Source organism: Scyliorhinus torazame, chromosome 11 (genome assembly GCF_047496885.1).
Source record: "Scyliorhinus torazame isolate Kashiwa2021f chromosome 11, sScyTor2.1, whole genome shotgun sequence".
NCBI lineage: Eukaryota > Metazoa > Chordata > Chondrichthyes > Carcharhiniformes > Scyliorhinidae > Scyliorhinus > Scyliorhinus torazame.
The window spans coordinates 165003519-165023634 of NC_092717.1; the positions used below are offsets into that span (position 1 = coordinate 165003519).

A 20116-nucleotide genomic window follows, 5' to 3' on the forward strand; every position below is an offset into this window, starting at 1 on the left:
TGCTATGGAGGATAAAGTTGAATCCATTTGGGTGGAAATCAGGAATAGTAAGGCGAAAAAGTCACTGATAGGAGTAGTCTGTAGGCCACCAAATAGTAACATTATGGTGGGGCAGGCAATAAACAAAGAAATAACTGATGCATGTAGAAATGGTACAGCAGTTATCATGGGGGATTTTAATTTACATATAGATTGGTTTAACCAGGTCAGTCAAGGCAGCCTTGAGGAGGAGTTTATAGAATGTATCCGCGATAGTTTCCTCGAACAGGATGTAATGGAACCTACGAGGGAACAAGTGGTCCTAGATCCGGTCCTGTGTGATGAGACAGGACTGATTAAGGATCTCATAGTTAGCGATCCTCTCGGAAGGAGCGATCACAATATGGTGGAATTTAAAATACAGATGGAGGGTGAGAAGGTAAAATAAAACACTAATGTTTTGTGCTTAAACAAAGGAGATTACAATGGGATGAGAGAAGAACGAGCTAAGGTAGACTGGGAGCAAAGACTTTATGGTGAAACAGTTGAGGAACAGTGCAGAAACTTCCAAGCGATTTTTCACAGTGCTCAGCAAAGGTTTATACCAACAATAAGGAAGGACGGTAGAAAGAGGGAAAATCGACTGTGGATATCTAAGGAAATAAGGGAGAGCATCAAATTGAAGGAAAAAGCATACAACGTGGCAAAGATTAGTGGGAGACAAGAGGACTGGGAAATCTTTAGGGGGCAACAGAAAGCTACTAAAAAAGCTATAAAGAAGAGTAAGATAGATTATGAGAGTAAACTTGCTCAGAATATAAAAACAGATAGTTAAAGTTTCTACAAATATATAAAACAAAAAAGAGTGGCTACGGTAAATATTGGTCCTTTAGAGGATGAGAAGGGAGATTTAATAATGGGAGATGAGGGGCGAAATTCTCCGTAATCGGTGCAATGTCCACCGACCGGCGCCAAAAACGGCATGAATCAGTCTGGCATCGCACCGCCCCAAAGGTGCGGAATCCTCTGCCCCTTGAGCGTCCGAGCCCTAATCTTGAGGGGCTAGGCCCGCGCCAGACTGATTTCCGCCCCGCCAGCTGATGGGAAAGGCCTTTGGTGCCCCGCCAGCTGGCGCGGAAATGACATTGCCGGGCGGGGCATGCGTGGGACCGTCAGCGGCCGCACACGGCATCCCCGCGCGTGCGCAGTGGAGGGAGTCTCTTCCGCCTCCGCCATGGTGGAGACTGTGGCGAAGGCGGAAGGAAAAGAGTGCCCCCACGGCACAGGCCCACCCGCGGATCAGTGGGCCCCGATCGCGGGCCATGCCACCGTGGGGGCACCCACCGTGGGGGCACCCCCCGGGGCTAGATCGCCCCCAGCCCCCCCCAGGACCCCGGAGCCCGCCCGCGCAGCCTTGTCCCGCCGGTAAGAGAGGTGGTTTAATCCGGCAGGACAGGCATTCTAGCAGCGGGACTTCGGCCCATCCGGGCTGGAGAATCGCCGGGGTAGGCCCGCCAACTGGCGCGGCGCGATTCCCGCCCCTGCCAAATATCCGGTGCCGGAGAATTCGGCAACCGGCGGAGGCGGGATTCACGCCAGCCCCCGGCGATTCTCCGACCCGGCGGGGGGGTCGGAGAATCTCACCCGAGGAAATGGCTGAGGAACTGAACAGGTTTTTTGGGTCGGTCTTCACAGTGGAAGACATAAATAACATGCCAGTGACTGATAGAAATGAGGCTTTGTCCTTGAGGTGATTGTTATCACTAAGGAGTTAGTGATGGGCAAGCTAATGGGGCTAAAGGTAGACAAGTCTCCTGGACCTGATGGAATGCATCCCAGAGTGCTAAAAGAGATGGCTAGGGAAATTGCAAATGCACTAGTGATAATTTACCAAAATTCACTAGACTCTGGGGTGGTCCCGGCGGATTGGAAATTAGCAAACGTGACACCACTGTTTAAAAAAGGAGGTAGGCAGAAAGCGGGTAATTATAGGCCAGTGAGCTTAACTTCTGTAGTAGGGAAGATGCTGGATTCTATCATCAAGGAAAAAATAGTGAGGCATCTGGATGGAAATTGTCCCATTGGGCAGACGCAGCATGGGTTCATAAAGGGCAGGTCGTGCCTAACTAATTTAGTGGAATTTTTGGGGGACATTACCAGTGCGGTAGATAACGGGGAGCCAATGGATGTGGTATATCTGGATTTCCAGAAAGCCTTTGACAAGGTGCCACACAAAAGGTTGCTGCATAAGATAAAGATGCATGGCATTATGGATAAAGTAGTAGCATGGATAGAGGATTGGTTAATTAATAGAAAGCAAAGAGTGGGGATTAATGGGTGTTTCGCTGGTTGGCAATCAGTAGCTCGTGGTGTCCCTCAGGGATCAGTGTTGGGCCCACAATTGTTCACAATTTATATAGATGATTCGGAGTTGGGGACCAAGGGCAATGTGTCCAAGTTTGCAGACGACACTAAGATGAGTGGTAAAGCAAAAAGTGCAGAGGATACTGGAAGTCTGCAGAGGGATTTGGATAGGTTAAGTTAATGGGCTAGGGTTTGGCAGATGGAATACAATGTTGACAAATGTGAGGTTATCTATTTTGGTAGGAATAACAGCAAAACGGATTATTATTTAAATAAAATATTAAAACATGCTGCTGTGCAGAGAGACCTGGGTGTGCTAGTGCATGAGTAGCAAAAAGTTGGTTTACAGGTGCATCAGGTGATTAAGAAGGCAAATGGAATGTTGTCCTTCATTGCTAGAGGGATAGAGTTTAAGACTAGGGAGGTTATGCTGCAATTGTATAAGGTGTTAGTGAGGCCACACCTTGTGTTGTGTTCAGTTTTGGTCTCCTTGCCTGAGAAAGGACGTACTGGTGCTGGAGGGTGTGCAGAGGAAATTCACTAGGTTAATCCCAGAGCTGAACGGGTTGGATTACGACGAGAAGTTGAGTACATGGGGACTGTACTCGTTGGAATGTAGAAGGATGAGGGGGGATCTTATGGAAACATATAAAATTATGAAGGGAATAGATAGGATAGATGTGGGCAGGTTGTTTCCACTGGCAGGTGAAAGCAGAACTAGGGGGCATAGCCTCAAAATAAGATACCTTCTCAAATGAAATGAAAAAATCTTCTACCTCCTTCTCATCAAACCGTGGCAATGCTTGGACATATTTAAATAGCTCTGGAATTATGTGCCCAGTGAAGCCGTCGAGGCTCCTTCATTAAATGTTTTTAAGATAAAGATAGATCGTTTTTTGAAGAATAAATGGATTAATGGTTATCGTGTTCGGGCCGGAAAGTGGAGCTGAGTCCACAAAAGATCAGCCATGATCTCATTGAATGGCGGAGCAGGCTCGAGGGGCCAGATGGCCTACTCCTGCTTCTAGTTCTTATGTTCTTATGTTCCTCATTCCATCTGGTGAGCTTGTTCCAGGACGGGGCCATTATCATAGAATTTACAGTGCAGAAGGAGGCCATTCGGCCCATCGAGTCTGTACTGGCTCTTGAAAAGAGCACCCTACCCAACACTTCCACCCTATCCCCATAACCCAGTAACAACATCCAACACTAAGGGCAATTTGGGACACTAAGGGCAATTTATCATGGCCAATCCACCTAACCTGCACATCTTTGGACTGTAGGAGGAAACCGGAGCACCCGGAGGAAACCGGAGCACACACGAGGAGGATGTGCAGACTCCGCACAGACAGTGACCCAAGCCGGAATTGAACCTGGGACCCTGGAGCTGTGAAGCAATTGTGCTATCCACAATGCTACCGTGCTGCCCTCATTGAGTGATTGCTGGGCCCCTCCCGGGCTGAAGATCCCTTACACCAGCAGGAAGGAGATCGGTTCCATTGGGTGGTCGTTCCAGAGTGGGAGCACAGACTGTATTTTGCTGAGCCCTACTTTGGCCTAAGATTTCTTTAAACCAGCGTCACTTACCTCAGTGTGGTGACCTAAGGTGGGAGCAGGACTGATTTTTTTTTTTGGCTGGGCCCCCTCCTGAGCTGAAGATCCCCAATCCTCCCACCCTCCAGCTTCACCCGGAGTCTCAGGAGTCTCTCGCCTCGGGCACCATTCCATCTATGATGCCCCACCCTCCTGTGTTGCTGACCTCCTCCAACTGTGCTCCTTGTTTTCTCTTCTCTTCCCTTCCCTGCTTTGCTCCCCTGTATATCTTCCAAGGGGGAGAGTATGTCATTCCACCTCGCTCTGCCCCTGACAACTCCTTCTCCACTATCTATTTTGTCAATTAATTTCCAACGCGACAAAGTCCCCATTGGGGTGGGCGTGGCACTTGGCCTGATGGCCACTCCATCTACGTCAATGGCGGGTTCGACCAGAGCCACCTATGCGAGGGTGGTGGCCTCTTCGACCTCCACTGCTCCCGCAGCCCTGCCACCTTTCCGGTTGCTGACGCGAAAACTGGGCGTAAAATGCTACCGTCACCCCACCGTCACCATAGAGGCATGCGTTCGCGCAATGGCCGGTGTCCTCAGCCAATCGGCCATTGTGGCCACCTCTCGAATGTACAGGAAAGTCGTGTTCTTCCTGAGGGCCAAGAGGGCGGTTCACCTTGTCCTTGAAAAGGGGCTCACGGTGGGCGGGACCTATGTGGCAGTGGACGCTCTTGAGGCCAATTGTCCAATGTCCTGCCTTACCTCCCTTCCGAGCTCTTCCTCCCCCACGAACTACTGGGGGAGGTTCGTTCTGAGGTAGCACCGCTCCCTCTCGGCCTGAAGCACGCCCCCACCAGGCACATCTACTCCTTCTGGCGCCAGGCTTTCATCAGCTTGGTCTGGGAGGATGAATTAGAGGGGGGATTCGAGGTCTCCCATCTGGGGGAGACCTTCCGCTTCTCCTGGTCTGCAGATGGCGTGCGGTACCACGCCTGCAAGAAGGTGGGGCACATGCGGAAGAACTGCTACGCTTCCAAAGCCACCACCGCGGACACCCAAGCTCATCCCGTGCCCATTGACGCCTCAGCGTCGGGTACCGGGCCCGTCGTTGTTTTGGCACGGGTCAGCAAGTGGGGGGGGGGGGTGGGGGGAAGAGAGAGGGAGGGTGGTGATGCACGTGCTCCCAGGCCGGTGCAGAAGACGGCAACATCTCAAACCCAGGCGCAAAGTGTTGAGGGAAGGGGGGGGCGTTGCAAGAATTGATATTTCTTCGGCGCAGGGCACCCGCCGCAAGCGCCGCCACTCCTTGGAAGGGGGGGAGGGAAACATCATGACCCCCCCCCCCCCAGAACAGAACGGGTGGCGCCCCGACCCCTGCCCCTCGACATTACACCGCGCCCCCGGAAGAGATTAGACAAAGTCCATCATCTGTCGACCCTTGACCTGTCGCAGCCCCCCGAGCAGGACCCCATGGGGCCGGGTGTGAGCGAGACCCCCGAGGGCCCATTCTGCCCGGTGCCATTTTGCACCCCAGAGGCGTTCCTTCTTACAACGCCGGAGGGCTGCGACGGCTCGTTGACCTCAGGGCCATTGGGTGGTGGTGGCGAGGAGCCCCTCCCCTCTCCATCCCAGCCTCCGACGCCGGCAGTCCCCATCTCCACCCCGGAGCTTATTCCGGAACTGTTCCCGGGTCTATCCGGTGACTCGGCGTCGCAAGAGGAGGGGGATCTGAGCCGCCACCTCCCTCTGGCCTGATACAATTAGAGGAGTCTGCGAGGAACCCGTCTGTCGACGATCCAGGGGGTTGGATCGAGGCAGATCCCGGGATGATTGGTGGGACCGTGCCATCCGCCACACTCAATGTGGCGGAGGAGTCGGTCCCAGACAGCGACTGCCCGGAGGAGGACGGGGGGCACGGGGATGATTTTGGGTCCATCAGCAGCGAGATGGTGGACTCCCTCGTGGCCGACACCGAGTCGCCCCTCATCCCCCGAGGGGATTTCCGGGATTTTCTGCGTGCAAACCGCGGTCACCGAAACCGAGTGCAGCTAGCCCTCTACCGGTGGTCGGACTTGGCGCTGCTCATCTGGTCTTCCCGCACCTACGTTAAAGAGGTGGGAGACGCGGACGCTTCTGACAGCGCTGGCAGAAATCTTTCCTCGCCGGACTCCTGAGGGGGCAGAGGGGCCCGCGCTCCTCTGCTCCTTCTGAGCACTGAAAAGGTGAAGGTGGCACTTTACTACTGACATGGAGGTGACCATAGCCCGCCTCAACATTAACGGCAGCAGGGACGCGCTCCGCAGATTCCAGAACTTCTCGGTCCTCCGGGACGGGAAGTATGCGGCGTGCTTCCTGCAAGAAACCCACACCGCTCCGGGAGACAAAGCCACATGGCTCCTGGAGTGGCGAGGGGGGGTTTACAGGAGTCACCTAACCTCGCGTTTAGGCGAGGTGGCTATCTTGTTGGCCCCACATTTTCAACCGGATATCTTGGGGGGTCAAGGAGCCAGTGCCAGGTCGGTTGCTGCACCTGATGGCCCGTGAGGGGGTGGAGGTACTTCACTTTGTGAATGTCTACGCTCCCCAGACTGGCCAGCAGCAGACGGCTTTCTTTGAACAAGTGTCCACTCATCTTGGCACCATCGCCGCAGGCGAGTGCATGGGGCTTTTAATTGCACCCTCGGGACCGCCTTGGTACCCAGTGCAGCTGTCGTGCGGTGGTGAAGTTAAGGAACCTGGTCGGGTGCTTTGACTTGGTGGACGTCTGGCGGACTCTCCATCCTGACTCCAGTGTCTTCACATTTGTGAGGCCTGGGGTTGGAGTGTCCAGAATCGACAGCCTCTACATTTCAAGGGCGTACCTGCCCCATGTCCCGACGGCCTCTGTGCAGCAGGTGCCGTTCTCAGACCACCGTCTGGTGTGGGCGGGGTCACCCTGTCTCACACTCAGTCACGCTCCGCGTACTGGCATTTTAACAACCTGCTGTTGGAGGACGAGCTTGTTTCGTCACTTCTGGACCGGCTGGAGAAGGAAACGGGGAGGCTTCCCCTCCTTGAGGCTATGGTGGGACGTGGGCAAGACTCACGTGCATACCTTCTGTCAGGAGTATGCGAGGGGGTCGACAATGAGGTGGAAATCCAGGGTCGAGGAGTTGGAAAAGGAGATGCTTGACCTGGAGTCACGTCTCGGTCAGCCCGATGAAGACACGGCCTTGCGGCTGGTGTACAGAGAGAAGAAGGGCGCAATGCGGGACCTGCAACTTGTCGGGTCCTGGGGCGCGTACGTGAGGTCGTGGATCCAGATCCTTACGGACACGGACCGCGGTTTCCCCTTCTTCTACTCGCTGGAAAAAAGGCGCGCGGTCCGTCAGCAGCTCCTTATGCTGCTGGCCGACGACAGGGCCCTCGTCTCAGATCCGGAGGAAGTTTGGGCCCAAATCCGAAGCTTCTACAGCGCTCTCTTCTCTCTGGATCCATCCGGCGAGGATGCTTGCAGAGTTTTGTGGGAGGACCTGCTGCAGGTCGGCCCGGAGGGCGCCAGTAGACTTGATACCCCTATAAGCCTCGGGGAGCTGACCGGCGCGCTCGACAGCCTGTCCAGGGGCAAAACCCCAGGGCTGGATGGGCTGACCGTGGAGTTCTTCAGGGCGTGCTGAGACATCCTGGGAACGACTATGCGGGGGTCCTGGGGGAAAGTATTGCAACCGGGGAGATGTCCCTCTCATGGCGCAGAGCCACCATTACCTTGCTGTCAAAGAGGGAGGATCTCCGCCACCTTAAAAACTGGCGTCCTGTCTCCCTCCTCAGCACGGATTACAAGATTTTCGCAAAGGCATTGAGTTTGCTCCTTGGCACCGTGCTGGACCACATGGTCCACCCTGCCCAGTCCTACACGGTCCCGGGCCACACAATCCATGACAACATTCATCTGGTCCGGGACCTGGTCCATTATGTTGAGCGCCTTCCTGTCCCTTGATCAGGAGAAGGCGTTCGACGGGGTGGATCACGAATATTTATTCGGGACTCTGCAAGCATTCTGGTTCAGGACGCAATTTGTCGCCTGGATCCGGCTTCTGTACACTGCCGCAGAGTGTCTCGTTAAGGTTAACGTGACCCTGACGGCGCCCCTTCGCTTTGAGAGAGGAGTGCGTCAGGGCTGCCCTTTGTCTGCCCAACTTTATTCTATTTGCGTGGAGCCTTTCCTGCGCCTCCTGCGGAGGAGGCTGTCGGGACTGCTTCTGCACGGGCCGGGCATTGGGGTGGTCCTTTCGGCTTCTGCTGATGATGTGCTCCTCATGTTCACTGACCCTGCTGACCTGCGGAGGACGCGAGAGTGCCAGGCTGTGTACTCCGACGCGTCCTCTGCCAAGATCAACTGGGCCAAATGTTCCGGACTCCTGGTCTGTCCGTGGCAGACGCACCCCCTCCCTGAGGAGCTCAGGCCTTTCACCTGGAGCAGAACCAGCCTCCTCTATTTGGGAGTCCATCTTTGCCCGGCTGAGGAATCCTGGCGGGCTAACTGGCAGGAGCTGGAGACCAAGGTCGCCGCTCGCTTGAGACGCTGGGCAAGACTGCTCCTAGTGCTGTCTTACAGGGGTCGAGGTCTCGTCAGAAACCAGCTGATAGCCTCCATGTTGTGGTGCAGGCTGGTCACTTTGACCCTCCCCCTGACTTTGTCAAAAAGATTCCGAGAATGCTCGTAGAGTTCTTCTGGGACAAGAGACTGCACTGGGTCGCTGCTGAGGTCCTGAGTCTCCCGCTTAGGGAGGCCGGCCAGGCGCTGGTGTGCGTTCACACCCAGGTGGCGACCTTCCACCTTCAGACCCTGCAACGATACCTTTACGTTGAGCCCCCTCCATGATGGTGTGCCCTGGTGACGCATTTCTTCCGCCAGGTGTATGGCCTGAATTATGACGTGCAGCTCCTGTTCATAGATCTGCAGGTCTTCGTTACCCTCTGCAGGCGCTGCCCGTCTTTTACCAGGACCTGCTCAAAGTCTGGAACATGGTCGCCTCGCGTCGCAGCTCCCCCCCCCGTCAGGAGTGGTGGTTGTCGTCAGGGAGCCACTGCTCACGAATCCGCACCTCCACCAATACCATTTCGAGTGGCTGGCAGAGGAGCGAGCTGTGGCTGCCGGGGTGACCAGGATCGGGGATGTGCTGGGTGGCGGAGGAGTAGGCTGGATGACACCCTATGAGTTAGCACAACGTGCAGCAGTGGACGTCCGTCTCGCAGCCAATGCCATCCGAGACCTCGAAACGATTGTGTTCGGACCTGATGGCACTCGTGGTTTGGAGGACGCGCAGGTGTGTGGTGGTATCCCGTCTGGGCGAACCCCTGCCCGGACGGAATTCCACATTGGTCCCAGGCCCCGAAACCTCCCTTTGGGGCTGGTGCCCCACAATCCTAGCCGCCTCACGGAAATAACCTCCGTGTCGTTTCGTACTGCGCGGAGGGGTTTCCTGTAGGGGCTGCTGCTGCACATCCTTCACCTCCTTACCCTTGCCCATCATCCGGACACGCCATGGCGTGCCTGGTTGCCGTCTGGCGGCGGGGGTGCCTACTGGAGGTCCCTCTATGGAGGAGTCCTCCCCTCAATCATCGGGACCTGGGGTGGAGGGTGTTGCATGCAGCAGTGCCATACAATAACCGATTGCACCGGTTCACGGACTCCCAAGAAGCCTGCCATTTTTGCTGCCTTGTGGAGACTGTGGACCATGTCTATGTTACATGTTTTAGGCTGCACCCCCTTTTTAGTTTTCTAACCAATCTTTTGCTGGAGTTTGTTTGCACTTCAGCCCCACTCTCCTGATCTACGGGCACCCGGTGCGGAGAGGGGCGGGGAATGCGGAGGACCTCCTTGTGAACCTGCTCCTGGGCCTGGCGAAGCGCGCCATTTATAGGTCCAGGCAGCGGGCAACCGAAGGGGTCGTCCGGCCAGACTGTCTGCCCCTCTTCCGCGGCCACATTTGTGGCTGGGTATCCCTGGAAAGTGAGCATGCTGTGTCCACGGGCACCATCGAGGCCTTCCGTGCCCTGTGGGCACCGCAGGGGTTGGGGTCCTTTATTGACCCCTTTAACTGCACTCTTATTTGATGTTTTTCAAGTTTCTGTTGATCTTTGTTATGTTCGGGCAGTGCCCCTAACAGGAGCGGCCCTTTTTTGCTTTGTCCCTCAGTTTGTTTTCCTTTCTTCTGTTTTGTTGGTGGACCTCAAAAGAGTGGCCAATCCACCTACCCTGCACATTTTGGGTTGTGGGGGTGAGACCCGTGCAGACAAGGGGAGAATGTGCAAACTCCACACGGACAGTGATCCGGGGCCAGGATTGAATCTGGGTCCTCGGCACAGTGAGCCAGCAGTGTTAACCACTGCACCACCCTGCCGACCTGAAATGTATTATTTATTAGCTCAAGAAAAAGGAAAATTAATACTAAAATTACAGTTCCAGTGAATGATCTTTCATCTGTTTCTATTGCTGCAGATGCTACTTGACCAGCCCAGTGATTTTTGCCATTTTCTGTTTTTACCTCAGATTTCCAGCATCTGCAGCAATTGGCTTTTGCTTTAAATAATGCTGAATATTTTGGCCATAAACTTTAATATTTTTCACAATCTATATCTGGCCCAGTTGTAGAGTAACAGATCAGGCTAGAATTTGGGAATTTTATGATAACACCGTTCTGCTTTGTTCAATACACAGAACTGAATGTTTAAACTATTAGGAGTTTCAAGAAAAGAGACTACTTGCAGACAGCGTTTTGAAGACCTGCTCTGAAATTCCTCAAGAGTTCCAGTGGATGCCCACTGTCGCCCGAATGGAAATCTATTGGAGTGGCTGAAAACTTCACCAGTAGGATGTAGCCACTTGTTCTCCAAGTAGAACGTGAGGAACAGCTCAAATAGTGACTGTGTTCATCCAAGTCAGGCCATCTCTAATATACTGATCTTCTGCCCTGCGAGATCCATTCCTGATGGCATCACAGCCACTCACACGGCGGCAGATTAAGCCATTGAATGGCGGCATGGTATCACAGTGGTTAGCATTGTTGCTTCACAGCTCCAGTGACCCAGGTTTGATTCCCGGCTTGGGTCACTGTCTGTGTGGAGTCTGCACGTTCTCCCCGTGTCTGTATGGGTTTATCCCGTTTCCTCCCACAAGTCCTGAAAGACGTGCTTGTTAGGTGAATTGGACATTCTGAATTCTCCCTCTGTGTACCCGAACAGGCGTTGGAGTGTGGCAACTAGGGGCTTTTCACAGTAATTTCTTTGCAGTGTTAATGTAAACCTATTTGTGACACTAATAAACATTATTATTGTTAATAACATCAAACTGTTCTGGCCAAACAAATAAAAAATAATAATTAACCAAATTTAAATTCATGAGTTGCCATGGTGGAATTGAAACTCATATCTTCAGATCATTAGTCCAGGCCTCTGGATTAATAATAGAGTAACTTAGCTACTGTACTGAGAGAGTGTACATGTGAAAACTTCCACTCCAAGTGAGTTGAGACATGCTACGCTTTGAAGTGAACAGGATTGGAGGATGTGGACCCCAGAAATTGAGGGGAAATGTTTTTTTTTAATTTTTAAAGTGACCTCTCTCATGTAGGTCACAAACTATCACTTTATCAAGTAAGCTGACCTGAAAACCATCTTCCAGTGAAACCAGCTTCCAAATGTACTTCCAGGATCATTGCCAAGGTTGGGAAACATTGCATTTGTGACAAGTGCTCATTCCCGGAGATCTGGGCCACAATTCTCCGGCCATTGGGATTCTCTTTTCCCGTGGGCAGCGAAACACCACCACGGGTTTCCAGGTGGTGTAGGGTGGCTTCAATAGGAAATCCCGTTGTCGAGCAGCGGGAGTAGAGAATCCTGCCACCAGTGAACGGCGCGCCACTGAGAAACACGCGGCTGGGAGATTGGAAAATCCCGCTCCTGATACCCTGCCCCAAAACATTTTGGTAGGTTCAATAGAAGCATGGAGTGGTAATGTGGAGTGGTGCAAACAGCTATGATCCCTGGATTATAGTGACCAGGTGGACTGTATTATTACAACCACAATTAGCACATTCTACAGCTCATTCTTTGATCTTTAGTTACATAGAATTTATAGAATTTACAGTGCAGAAGGAGGCCATTTGGCCCATCGAGTCTGCACGGCTCTTGGAAAGAGCACCCTACCCAAGGTCAACACCCCCATCCTATCCCCATAACCCAGTAACCCCACCCACCACTAAGGGGATTTTGGACACAAAGGGCAATTTATCATGGCCAATCCACCTAACCTGCACATCTTTGGACTGTGGGAGGAAACCGGAGCACCCGGAGGAAACCCACGCACACACCGGGAGGATGTGCAGACTCCGCACAGACAGTGACCCAAGCCGGAATCGAACCTGGGACCCTGGAGCTGTGAAGCAATTGTGCTATCCACAATGCTACCGTGCTGCCATTAATTTCATGATTCTGTTTATTGTGAAGTCGCGTTTGATGTTTCTTTTCACTATTGTCTCATATCAACTGTCATGTGAGAGTACCTTTAAGAAGTGGATGTTTAAGCAATGTACCTTTAAGAAATGGAGCTGATCATAGAACAAAGAACAAAGAACAAAGAACAAAGAAATGTACAGCACAGTAACAGGCCCTTCGGCCCTCCAAGCCCGTGCCGACCATGTTGCCCGACTAAACTACAATCTTCTACACTTCCTGGGTCCGTATCCCTCTATTCCCATCCTATTCATGTATTTGTCAAGATGCCCCTTAAATGTCACTATCGTCCCTGCTTCCACCACCTCCTCCGGTAGCGTGTTCCAGGCACCCACTACCCTCTGCGTAAAAAACTTGCCTCGTACATCTACTCTAAACCTTGCCCCTCTCAGCTTAAATCTATGCCCCCTAGTAATTGACCCCTCTACCCTGGGGAAAAGCCTCTGACTATCCACTCTGTCTATGCCCCTCATAATTTTGTATACCTCTATCAGGTCTCCCCTCAACCTCCTTCGTTCCAGTGAGAACAAACTGAGTTTATTCAACCGCTCCTCATAGCTAATGCCCTCCATACCAGGCAACATCCTCTCTAAAGCCTCCACATCCTTCTGGTAGTGTGGCGACCAGAATTGAAATCTATACTCCAAGTGTGGCCTAACTAAGGTTCTATACAGCTGCAACATGACTTGCCAATTCTTATACTCAATGCCCCGGCCAATGAAGGCAAGCATGCCATATGCCTTCTTGACTACCTTCTCCACCTGTGTTGCCCCTTTCAATGATCTGTGGACCTGTACTCCTAGATCTCTTTGACTTTCAATACTCTTGAGGGTTCTACCATTCACTGTATATTCCCTACCTGCATTAGACCTTCCAAAATGCATTGCCTCACATTTGTCCGGATTAAACTCCATCTGCCATCTCTCCGCCCAAGTCTCCAAACAATCTAAATCCTGCTGTATCCTCCGACAGTCCTCATCGCTATCCGCAATTCCACCAACCTTTGTGTCGTCTGCAAACTTACTAATCAGACCAGTTACATTTTCCTCCAAATCATTTATATATACTACAAAGAGCAAAGGTCCCAGCACTGATCCCTGTGGAACACCACTGGTCACAGCCCTCCAATTAGAAAAGCATCCTTCCATTGCTACTCTCTGCCTTCTGTGGCCTAGCCAGTTCTGTATCCACCTTGCCAGCTCACCCCTGATCCCGTGTGACTTCATCTTTTGTACTAGTCTACCATGAGGGACCTTGTCAAAGGCCTTACTGAAGTCCATATAGACAACATCCACTGCCCTGCCTGCATCAATCATCTTAGTGACCTCCTTGAAAAACTCTATCAAGTTAGTGAGACACGACCTTCCCTTCACAAAACCGTGCTGCCTCTCACTAATACGTCCATTTGCTTCCAAATGGGAGTAGATCCTGTCTCGAAGAATTCTCTCCAGTAATTTCCCTACCACTGAAGTAAGGCTCACCGGCCTGTAGTTCCCGGGATTATCCTTGCTACCCTTCTTAAACAGAGGAACAACATTGGCTATTCTCCAGTCCTCTGGGACATCCCCTGAAGACAGCGAGGATCCAAAGATACTCATATTACTGAAGTGATGTCCGAGGGTGGGGGGAGCTGAGCTCACTTCTGCTTTTGGTTTCAGTTTGAGGAGAAAGCTGGGAGTGTCTACGTGTTTTGCTGAGAGTTGCAGGAAGAAAACACAGAGCTGGTCTGTTGATGTCTGCAAATCCAAAGACTATAAATGCATTGAATGTAACCTCATGTCTGTTTTTGAAGGTGAAGTCTTTTGGATGTTTAAAGGAACAGTTTGAAGGATTATTCAGTGTTGTAGTCCTTTGGGGTTATCTTTGAAGTAATGGGTGTTAAGATATTCAATGTTTGTTTTTGAAAGGTTAAATTGAGTTCATAGAATAAACATTGTTTTGTTTTAAAAACCATTTGTCCATAATTGCTGTATCACACCTGGAGAGTACGCCGCGTGCTTCCCACACCACAATCTATTAACAATTGTGGGTCGGTTGAACTCCATGAAACACTTTGGGGTTCTGTAAACCCGGACCCATAACACTACTGAATGAATCCACCAAATGATGGCAGTATTGCAACTGCACAAAGTGGCCATCATTATCATATCAGCTTAATGGTGATGTGTAGTGAATGCGTTATTAAACTTGCTGGTTACATACTGAAAGTCTTTACTGGGTTGGGACTGATTGATGTGTACTTTTCTTTACGGATTTTTAGTTTTTGTCCCTTAGCTGTCATTGCTGCTCTATGATTCATTGAGGCCAAATGCAATTGCAGCTAGGTAAGTGGCTTCAGTTCTTCCCTTCCCTTGACAAAGTGTCCCAGCGTAGCAAAAGCTTTCCATCTACTGAGCTTGCCCAGAAAAAACTAAATTTGTCCCCCATTCGTAACAGCTAGGCTTAAGAGACTTCACTCCGGGACCAGTTCACAACCATTTAGTTGGGGAGACGATCAACCACTTGCTGGTTACCTGCTAAACACCAACCAAAGTGAAAACTATGAATGGGGTCCATGCATTAACAAATAAAGTATAGTGCAGGAGTTTTTATTATCATTTCCTTTAGGGCATCAAACTTTCACATTGTTTTCTTATTTACACAGTTGTTTTTTCTTGCACCTACTGGGAAAAGGCCAGCATAAATTATGTCCATTGTGAATGACACATTCCCCATTGCATGCCTCCAGATGAGACTTCTTGGACCTGACTGCTAAGATTTAAATGTCAGTTTTTCACTTGACTACAAAATTCAGAGCCCCTCTATAATGCGGTGGATGTGAAGGGAAAACCTGTTCGTTCATCTGTCTTTGGCTAACCCTGAGCACCATTGATAGGGATTGTAACCAATAGCTGGGAAGGCAATGCTGCCTGGCTGAACCTGAACACTTAACTGTTAGCATCTTAAGTGGGAAGGTAAAGACAAAAATGAATAGTCCCTGACAAGATAGAATCAATATTTAGAACAACTTAAGCTTTGAGTTCAGTTTAATTTGCATTCTTAGAAGAAAGTATTCTCTTGTGCAACAAATAGGAACATGGGAAACAGGAGCAGGTGTAGGTCATTCAGCCCCTCGAGCATGCTCTGCCATTCAAATAGATCATGGCTGATTATCTACCTCAACGTCAATTCCCCCGCACTATCCCTTGATGTCTTTACTATCCAGAAATGTAACATTTCAAAAATGATCCATTTTAAATTTGGAAATAGTTGGGACTGGGTTTTCTTCCTGAATTCTGCCTTTCGACTGATGCAGAGGAAGAAAATGAAGGAAAATGAGACAGTAACGCCTCTTGAATTCTTGCTGTTCAAATTTACCTCAGGCCCTTTGGAGTGTTTATTCACCTCACGTTAACAACAGCAAGAGGGTGGGGCTATGTCTGATGGTCCATTTTCCTTAGTCACTGCCCCCCCACAACAACAACTTACATTTATATAGCACATAATAAATCATCACAAGACGCTTCACTGGAGTGCTATAAGGCAGAATCTGACAGAGTATCAAGGAATATTAGGGTAGATGATCAGCTTGGTCAAAGAGATATGCTGTAAGGAGCATCTCAAAAGGGGACAAAAAGGAGAGATTTCGGAAGGGAATTCCAGAGCTTGGAACTTCAGCAGCTGAAGGCTGGCAATGGTGGATCAGTTAAAATTGGGGATTCTCAAATGGGCAGAATTGCAAGAGTGAAGATATCTAGGAAGGTTTTGATGAAAGTGCTTTGGCCAGAAGCATCTTTTTTGTTTCTCTCTCCTCCTATCCTATGTGGCCTACTGAGTATTTCCAGCCTTTGCTGTTTTTATTATCTCAGAGGCTTTTGTGGTTGGAGGAGATTAAATCTGGAGGGGGTCAACCTGGGGAGTATTGTGTTCTTGGTGTTGCTTATTTCAGGATGGCGTAGTGTTCACACAGACTACAAAATAGCTTTAACTTAAACAAAAGTACAAATTTATTAACACTACTATCTTGGATTCGACACGTACTCCTTAAGAATACACAGTTGATGAATAATATCTAACTACACTCATCTACAGCTAACCTCACTACTGATTTAAACTATGATCTGCACTCCTTACACTATCTGCTCTTCTGACCTTCACTAGCTAACTCCTGCATACACTGTCCCCACAAAGCTTAGCAACACTGCCTTGTATAGTTGTCATGATGTGGAGATGCCGGCGTTGGACTGGGGTGAGCACAGTACGAAGTCTTACAACACCAGGTTAAAGTCCAACAGGTTTGTTTCGATGTCACTAGCTTTCGGAGCGCTGCTCCTTCCTCAGGTGAATCGTTCACCTGGAAGAGGTGAAGAGGTGAAAGCTAGTGACATCGAAACAAACCTGTTGGACTTTAACCTGGTGTTGTAAGACTTCGTATTGTATAGTTGTAACTGTTTCTCTCTCTAGTGGCTACTCTCAACACTACATTAACCCTTGCAGTGCTGATAGTTATGATAATACCACAGGGAGGGCTTTGAAAACAAGATGAAAATTTTACAATTGAGGTATTACTTATCAGGAAGTTAATATTGATCAGTGAACCACACGGATGATGGGTGAACTGGGCTTGGTATGAGGTAAGGGGTAAGGTCAAGGGCAGCAAACTGTTTTTATGCTGAACTCATTTTACGGAGAGTAGAATGGGAGAGACCATCCAGCAGAGCATTGGTGTAATCAAGTCTAGAGGTCACAAGGCATGGATGAGAGTTTCACCAGCAGATGTGCTGAGGGGGGGACGGACGTGGAGTAATGCAATATTACAGAGGTTGAGACAGTGATGAAATTGATATACGGTCAGAAGTTCATTTCAGTGTCCTATATGACACCAAAGTTGGGAACAGTCTGGTCCCACACATTGGAATATTTTTAATGGAATACTGCTGGGAGCCCTCTCTAAATACATAATGAACTCAAGTTCAGCAAAACAGGACAGGGTCCAGCAAAGTTGACCCAGGAGCATTTCCTACGTTCAGGAGCTATTGTGCTAATGACGGATATTAAGGCCATTCGCTATGATACACTTCCTCATTTCCTTCCCTTTTTACACCCCTTCTTTAAAGGTACTTACAACAGCTAAAATATAGCTCTAGGCAGAGGAAGTCCTCCAGAAGCTCCCTTAATCTTTATGTGTTCGCTTTGACAATGAATATCTGAAATCAGGGCATCATCGTTGAGCCCGATTCTGTCCTTAAATGAATGGAAAAATCAGTTGGGATCAATTAACTCAATTTGTCCATATCATTTAAAAATATTCCTTCATGGGACATTACCATTGCCGACACTGAGTTTCCACCCCTCATTACCCTTGAGAACGTGGGGGCAAACCTTCTTTAAGTGCGACAGTTTTTTAATGACTAAGTGCAAAAGAGGAAAATCTGCTCCCCATGTATTTTCCAGTACTTATCACCAGGTGGCAATCAGGACCAGGAATTCTGACTTAATTTTGCCTTCCCTACCTCAGGGACATGCAGTGAAACCAACTAGACCGCAGAACAAGGCTAGCAGCGAGGGTTCAATTCCTGTATCGGCCTCCCCGAACAGGCGCCGGAATGTGGCGACCAGGGGCTTTTCACAGTAACTTCATTTGAAGCCTACTTGTGACAATAAGCGATTTTCATTTTCATTTCATTTCACTTCCACTTGTGCCTGAAACAAAACCAACTAATTCAATAGAAACTGGCAAGAAAATAAGGGATCTTCCATTTTGATATGGCACATCAGTGATGAATTTAGAGTTACTATTCTTTCTTCATCAAAACATGATCAGTTCAACAAAATGATTACATGATTATTTGAAATTGGTTGATGAAAGAGAAGCTTACTATTATGTCTCCTTGTTTAATGAACTGCAGTCGGACCTGGAATACTGACAGATCAAGTAGGTAGATGAAGTCACATATATAATCCATGGTTAACCAGAAAGTAAGAGTCTCTGGTGTTTGATAGTTGAAAGCCCAGCGGATAGGAATAAACCAGCAGCTCCAGTTCCACGCCAGAACCACAAAAAACAACCACAGCACGTAAAGACGATCTGAAACATAATATTTCATAATTATCACACAATAGCATGAAGAAACCTTCCACACAGTATAAATATTTTGAAACCATGTCTAACATTTATCTTAAAGCTATGATGGGCCGGAACGGTGGCACAGTGGTTAGCACTGTGGCCTCACAGCACCAGGGACCCAAGTTCAATTCCAGCCTTGGGTGTCGGTCATGCTCGGTGAATCGACAGACATTCATTTTTAATTTCAATGCTATCCACTAACCCAGCTTACGGTGGTACTTATTTTTTAAAAAAAAATAATTTTGATGAAGGTTTTCACAGAATATCAATAACAAAATGAAAAAGGAACCCAATTGGGTTAAATACAAACCATAGTCAAAAAACAACCCTCCATACCCCCCTCCCCACTGTACAAAAATAATAAATTAACACCCCAACTTAACACAGAGCCAACATAGCAACTATATACACCCCCTCAGATCCCCCAGTGTAAATAAACATAAATAAAGTAACCCCCCCCCCCCCCCCCCGATCTGCTGCTGCCATTGACCAATGTCTACTGTTCTGCCAGGAAGTCTGAGAACGGTTGCCACCGCCTGAAGAACCCTTGGACCGACCCTCACAAGGCGAATTTCACCCTCTCCAATTTAATGAACCCTGCCATAACGCTGATCCAGGATTCCACGCTTGGGGGCCTCGTATCTTTCCACTGAAGGAGAATCCTCCGCCGGGCTACCAGGGACGCAAAGGCCAGAATTCCGGCCTCTTTCGCCTCCTGCACTCCCGGCTCCTCTGCCACCCCAAATATTGCGAGCCCCCAGCCCGGTTTGAACCTGGATCCTACCACCCTCGACATTGTCCTTGCTATGCCCTTCCAAAATTCCTCCAGCGCTGGGCATGCCCAGAACATATGGGTGTGATTTGCTGGGCTCCTTGAGCACCTAACACACCTGTCCTCACCCCCAAAAAAACGGCGCATCCTTGTCCCGGTCATGTGTGCCCTATGCAGCACCTTAAACTGTATGAGGCTGAGCCTCACGCACAAAGATGAAGAGTTCACCCTCCCTGGGGCATCTGCCCACGTCCCTTCCTCGATCTCCTCTCCCAACTCCTCCTCCCAGTTACCTTTCACCTCCACCACCGAGGCCTCCTCCAACTCCTGCATCACCTGGTAAGTTTCCGAGACCTTCCCCACTCCCCCCCCCCCCCCCCCCCCCCCAAGAGCACCCTGTCCTGTACTGTGCGTGGCAACAACCGCGGGAATTCCACCACCTGCCGCCTGGCAAACGCCCTTACCTGTAAGTACCCGAAGGTGTTCCCAGGGGGAGCCCGTACTTCTCCTCGAACTCACCCAGGCTCGCAAACTTCCCGTCCACAAACAGGTCTCCCAACCTTTGTATCCCTGCCCTGTGCCACCCCGAAAACCCTCCATCTGTCCACCCTGGGACGAACCGGTGATTCCCCCGTATTGGGGTCCACACTGAGGCCCCAACTTCCCCCCTGTGCCGCCTCCACTGCCCCCAGATTTTGAGGGCAGCTGCCACTACCGGGCTCGTGGTATACCTACTTGGAGGGTGCGGCAGCAGCGCTGTTGCCAGCGCCCCCAGACTCGTACCCGCCTAAAAAAGGCCTTCGGGATAAACACGGGGAGGCACTGGAACAGGAACAAAAACCTTGGGAGCACCGTCAT

General features: G+C 50.1%; 1 protein-coding gene across 1 annotated transcript in view; it reads right to left on the bottom strand.

Moving 5' to 3' along the window:
• Positions 1 to 20116, bottom strand: part of cngb3.1 (cyclic nucleotide gated channel subunit beta 3, tandem duplicate 1) — a 209128-nt gene that overhangs the window by 158209 nt on the left and 30803 nt on the right. Inside the window, exon 4 of the mRNA XM_072468598.1 lies at positions 18239 to 18447. Within this exon, the coding sequence (XP_072324699.1) occupies positions 18239 to 18447 (209 nt within the window). The remainder of the gene's footprint in view (positions 1 to 18238; positions 18448 to 20116) is intronic.